This window comes from Nicotiana sylvestris, chromosome 8 (genome assembly GCF_000393655.2).
Source record: "Nicotiana sylvestris chromosome 8, ASM39365v2, whole genome shotgun sequence".
Classification (NCBI taxonomy): domain Eukaryota; kingdom Viridiplantae; phylum Streptophyta; class Magnoliopsida; order Solanales; family Solanaceae; genus Nicotiana; species Nicotiana sylvestris.
Genome location: NC_091064.1, coordinates 216961092 through 216967047, shown reverse-complemented (window position 1 = coordinate 216967047; position 5956 = coordinate 216961092). Strand labels below are relative to the sequence as shown.

The 5956-nt window shown below is 34.6% G+C and overlaps 1 protein-coding gene across 2 annotated transcripts; it reads right to left on the bottom strand.

Moving 5' to 3' along the window:
• Positions 1-1379: 1379 nt before the first annotated feature.
• Positions 1380-3945, bottom strand: LOC104246637 (uncharacterized). 2 transcript variants are annotated; one of them, XM_009802495.2, is made up of 8 exons: positions 3708-3945; positions 3267-3288; positions 3078-3134; positions 2769-2850; positions 2406-2501; positions 2187-2311; positions 2075-2093; positions 1380-1820 (listed from the first exon to the last, which is right to left on the bottom strand). In XM_009802495.2, the coding sequence occupies exons 1-8, from the start codon at positions 3808-3810 to the stop codon at positions 1551-1553; spliced, it is 774 nt and encodes a 257-aa protein (XP_009800797.1). In that variant the 5' UTR covers positions 3811-3945; the 3' UTR covers positions 1380-1550. The 2 variants fall into 2 exon arrangements, with proteins under 2 accessions (XP_009800797.1, XP_070009460.1); XM_070153359.1 differs by having other exon boundaries at positions 3697-3769.
• Between the last annotated feature and the right edge of the window lie 2011 nt (positions 3946-5956).

Here is a 5956-nt window from a genome sequence, read left to right as displayed (position 1 = left end):
ATGGAGATCTTTATTTATAGTTATAGAGAATGGTGTCGCCGTGCAATTTGATTGGTATAGAACTAACCAATGTTATCTAAACACTTGGCACAACTGTATTGGTTGTTAATTTGACTTAGCGTGCCATCCTTTTCTTGACACATGGCATGATTTTATAATCTCATTTATTTGATTTGGATTGCCACATTATTTGACACATGGCATGAGCGTGAGCTTTAAGACGTGCTACTATCTATTTGGACTTTGAGCTTGTAAAATGGGCTTGTCTTTCGGAATCCAACTAAATGGACTAGTCCAAATAAAATAGAACTTTCATTTAAATTCATAGTAGACTTAAATTGTAAATATATCACGGGCTAGCCAGTTTTCGGATTGATCATTTAAAAATAGCCAGCGTTTGTAAAATCAATGAAAAATAGCCACTATTTTGCTGCAACAGGGACACGTTCAACATAATATACTGGAAATTGGAACACCTGTATATGAACTTCCAGCATATTATACTGAACCGGTATTTTATACTGGAACTCCAGTATATTATGCTGGAGTTCTAGTATATTTATGCTGGACCTCCATTATAATATGCTGGAGTTCCAGTATACTTATGCTGGAACTCCATTATAATATGGTGGAGTTCCAGTATACTTATGTTGGAACTCTAGTATATTATGCTGGAGTATTTTTCAGATTTTGAATAGTGTTTTCGTTCAAATTTATCTTTACATGAAAAGTGGCTAAATTTCGATTACTTTTTGAAACTATGGCTATTTTTGAATGACCACTTGTAAATCTGGCTATTTTTGAATTTGTCCACTTAAATTATTAAACTGGATTTGGGCTTGGTATTTCTTAAATCTAGCAATTTGGCCAAATCTAATATTGACTTGAATTCCATAAAATTTAACATGCTTACAGTTTTTTAAAAAAAGTATTTTTTATAACAAAAACCAGAAAATGAAGGAAAAATATTTTCCTAAAAAAGTGACTTCCATCATTTCATACATCTTAATGTAAGTAGTGTATGCTCTTTTAGATCACTTTAGACATTGTAAAATTGGATTATAAAATTGCGAAAACATGATTCAAGAGCTTCAGTAACTCTTAAAAAACTTGTATCTTAGCTTGTCGAAGTAACACGAACCCTTGAGAAAATTCAGAAAAAAAAAAGGGAAAGCCATGACCATCTTGTATCATGATGAATTTTTGAAGTTTTATTTACTACAAACCCTGCAACTACAGCATAGAAGCAAAAATTATGCATTAGTATAATTTAAAAATACATGACTAAGCTCAGCTAGCAAAAACAATCTGAATGAAATTTTCAGATTCGGTTAGCACATCACATGTCCACAATGAATGTAATATCCAAACACCAAAAATAACTCAACTCTATAATACACAAAAATGTTATGTTATTTTGTTAATTACAAAAAAGACTACTACACATTTTTCATGAGCAGGGAAATGTACATAGACAACCTCAGGACAAGCAAAATGTGAATGCTTCTTTAGTAGATTGAAATGACACAAGTACTAAATCTTGAAAAACTTCATCGCCAGTAGCCTGGTGCTGGTGCTGGTGCTGGTGCTGGCGCATAAGCTCCAGGAGGATAATTACCTCCGGCTGGTGGGTAACCAGGAGCCGGATAACCTTGTTGCGGTGGTGGTGGTTGACCGTAAGGCGGTGGTGCACCATATGACGGAGGATATCCAACTGTGGGCGCGTACGGCTGATCAAGTCGTGACATCTGCTGAACTGGTGGCACTGTCATTGGACCAAACTCGCCATCTCTTTTGTCCAATTCAATCTTGTGTTGTGTCTGCAATCTCAACAAACAATAGCAAGCTTAAATGATAAAACTATTAGAGTCAAACCTCTCTATAACATCCTCGTTTGTTCCAGATATTTTTGGATGTTATAGTGAATTGCTGTTATAAAAAATATATGTTATAATAGAACATAAAATTTGGTTCCGGAAAAACTTGGCTTTTATAGTGAAGTACTGTTATATAAGGATGCAGTTATAGAGAGGTCTAACTGTATATCTTTCACAATTAAGTTTCGCCTGCTTACCTGCATGCATGCACAAACCCTGCAATCAAATGCAGCAAATTTAGTACTGCAATTAATCTTAAGTTGTTACTTAAACAAATAGCGTGTGATATGATGAATGTGCAGAGCTTACGAGTAATAAACTGTGTCAGACATGCATGTTAACACATGAGCAAGCTCCTCAATTTCGTCGTCTCCAGTAACTACAGCCAGAATTCTACATAGGCAAGCAAGATATCCGAGGACGACCATGAAAGCCTAAGTAGCAAGGAATTAAGAAATGTCTATTGATCAAATTGCATTCAAAATTATACTATGGACTAATTAAATGAGGAAGATTTAGAGGAATTACTATAATGCAATTATCACATTTCGTCGTTTTTATGTTGAGTTCATCTTGTAACAAGAAGCGAGTTGAGCTCACTGATGTTCCAAAGCAACAACAAACCTGGTGGTTAAAATCAATAGATCAGTATCACATTAGAGGTAAAGTTGTTGTCATTTGACCAGGAGGTCATGGGTTCAAGCCGTGAAAACAGCCTCTTGCACTGTAAGGCTGCGTACAATAGACCATTGTGATCCAACCCTTCCCTGGATCCCGCGCATAGCGGAAGCTTAGTGCATCGAAATGCCTTTTAATATCACAGCAGAATTAATCACGAATATGCAGCATTTAGTGCCTAATTAAAATGAAGAAACAGTTTAATTTTCTGACCTCAGTTGCAAGGCAAAATTCAGGGCAACGACTTTCTCCACATCTACCACTGCAAGGCATATAACCAGCGCAACACTTATACCTGTCGCAAACAGATATTTGTTAATAAGAAAGGAAATCTACATAATGTATCCTCTCTCCAAAATAATAACCGACGAAGGTATATATTCTGTATATTAATATATAATATACATATTTTATACATAATGCCATAATTAGTGTATATTTTTTGTATTTGGCTAGTGACTGTAATTATTTTTAACAGACCGATTAAATATGTTACTGAGAAAGAGAAAGTGCCTTACATACCTTCTCATATCACCATATAAAGCTCGTTTCCGAAGCAAATAGGATGCACATGGTGAACTGCAATTGATATAAAATGGTGGAAGATATTAATGTTTTCAACAATTCAAGAAAATTAAGGAAATAAACACAAATCAAGGTAGCAAATCAATAGCATTGGAGGAAAATAACAGAGGTAAATACACAACTCACCACCACAAGGCAAAACACCAATCTGCAAACAAAATATGAAAATTTAAACGGTTAGAAACACAAACAAACACATATATTTACACCTTTGATTCTCATATACAAAATACTCCATTTTGTTTCAAAAAAGAATAATGTGGCTTTAAATACTAGGATCAAATGATTCAATTTTAAGCTATATTGCTCGGATCCAATTCCAAAAATGTTGCGTCTGATCCTCTAAAAATACATAGTTCTTGGAGGATCCAACACACAACGAGCAATTTTATTAAAGAGTCTGAGGAACTAGATTTTCAGTATCAATTCAAACTTACAACGTTATTATAAATAAAAAAATTCACATATATCTTTTATTAATGAAAGCATTAGAAAAGATTGTTTGACTCTTCAAATAGTAACAATGTCACATAAAACGAAGCGGAGATCAGTGCACCAGAAATATACATCCGGGATCAACTTTAATGGTGTTCAAGAGATCAGTGCGCCAGAAATTTTGATAAAATTCACGATTCTTCGCCTTATCAATGAGTGCTTGTGATGACGCCATTTTTTCTTCACTCTTTTGTTCCTCAACTATCTCAGATTTACTAATGAATATGAAATAATATGATATTAAACCCCTTTTAAAATATTATTATAAGAAAAGTTAGGACCTTCGTCGATGAAGACGAAGGGTCTTTTAGCAAAGAGCCAAAATCAATTCTATTCTCAATTAGTGCCTTTTATATTGAGATGAAAGCAAATGCTACAAAACCGTCGAATTTTCTCCATTTTTCACGGTGGGTCATTGAATGAATCTTGTACACAAAAAAGTTTCTATGGCCTAAACTTTATTTTGGTTAAAGAGAAATTCAACTCATAGTCAAGTTGTCTCTCTTTTCTCTGCCCTTTGGCTGTTGTATACAATAAATCGTTTTTAAATTATCAAACAAACAAACATTCATCAAATTCTAAAACCAACTAATGTTTTATTTCAATTGGCAAATGGCCGAAACCAAATGACTTTTTTTAACTCCATCACTCCATGCAGCTTTCACCAATAACAGTACAGTACAGCTTGTTTGGATAGTTATTACCATTGTATTGTATCATACAATTACTTTAAATACAATATTTATGTTGATTGTTATTTAAACTTTATTATATCGTATTGTTAAATTCGTTGTTAAAAGAGCCACTTTATGTAACGATCAATTTGGTGTGATCACGTCATTGCCTTATTTCTTCTCTTACCTTGCTCTTCCTTATTACTAAATGATCCTATTTTATCTTTTTACCCTATCTTATTATATAATAATTATACTTTGTACCCTACTTTTTCTTTGTAATATTGCAAGTTTGTTCTTCATATTGCAGGTGTATGACATCATGAAACGACGATAAATAATTCAATCTATCCAAATGATATATTCATCAAAATAATACAGTACAATATAATACGGTACATTAGTACAACTATCCAAACAAGCTATTAGCTAGTAAGAGACAGAATAATGGGGAACCCCACTGAAGTGAAGAGAGGGTAAAGATTGGAAGAAGAGAAGGTACAAGATAAAGTCTAATAATGGTGAGAGAGAGAGTATGAAGAAGAAGAAGAAAACTCAGTTTACGAAAAAGAAGAAAGCCCACTTTACCGTAAAAATAGCACGAGCTAATTAGTTTTCGGACTGGTCATCAAAAAATATCCAACGTTTGCGAAGTTTTAAAAAATAGCCATTATATTCCTGCAATACAGAAAGTTCCAGCATAATATACTGGAGATTGGTGCACCTGTGTATGAACTTCCAGCATATTATGCTGGAACTCCAACGCGCGAAAAGTTCCAGCATAATATACTGGAGATTGGAGCACATATGTATGAACTTCCAGCATATTATGCTAGACCAGTATATTATGCTGGAAGTCCAGTATAATATACTGGAGTTCCAGCATAATTGTTACGCCCCGCAATATTACGTCCCGTAGTATTAAATTACGATGATATTGCACCATGTAGTATTGTACGTTGAAATTATCGTAAGGTAATTGACATTAGTCCAATGAAAAAGATTATTTGGAGATTAAAAGGATTATGCTATTTTAAACAAATGATGAATAAATTCGTGAAGATGAGTGTCACGACACGGATTTCCCACCCTCGGGAGTCATGATGGCGCCTACTAATGGGAGCTCGGCAAGCCAAACCTTATCTACTTGCTGCACTTTTATTTTTGTTTCGTTTAACAAACACAAGCCGATAATATGATAATAGCGGAATTTTAAATAAATAAGCGAAAGTCAACAATTATAAATCTTAAGGCTACGTCTATTACAACTTTTAAAAACCTTAAATACCCCAAAACCTGGTGTCACAGTGTCATAGACTGTCTAAGAGTTACTACATACAAGGTCTGAAGAAAATACATTACACTGTTTCTGAACAAAGGTAATGAAACAGAAAATAGAGATAGAGGGAGACGCCATGGCCTGCGGACGCCTGCGGGTCTACCTTGGGTCTCCGAGTGGACTGAAGGAAGCCCTCCAACTATTGTCCGAAAGCTGCTCCTGGATCTGCACACAGTGCAGAGTGTAGTTTCAGCACAACTGACCCCATGTGCTGGTAAGTGTTTAGCCTAACCTCGACAAAGTAGTGACGAGGCTAGGACCAGACTACCAAATAAACATGCGCAGTTCATATATATATATATATATAT

Excerpts from the sequence above, each read along its gene's own strand:
- LOC104246637 (XM_009802495.2), bottom strand. The coding sequence starts at position 3,810 with ATGGCGTCATCACAAGCACTCATTGATAAGGCGAAGAATCGTGAATTT. Across the intron at positions 3,289-3,707 it reads CATTAAAGTTGATCCCGGAT|ATTGGTGTTTTGCCTTGTGG; the intron begins GTATATTTCTGG and ends TTTTGTTTGCAG. Across the intron at positions 2,851-3,077 it reads TTATATGGTGATATGAGAAG|GTATAAGTGTTGCGCTGGTT; the intron begins GTATGTAAGGCA and ends TGTTTGCGACAG.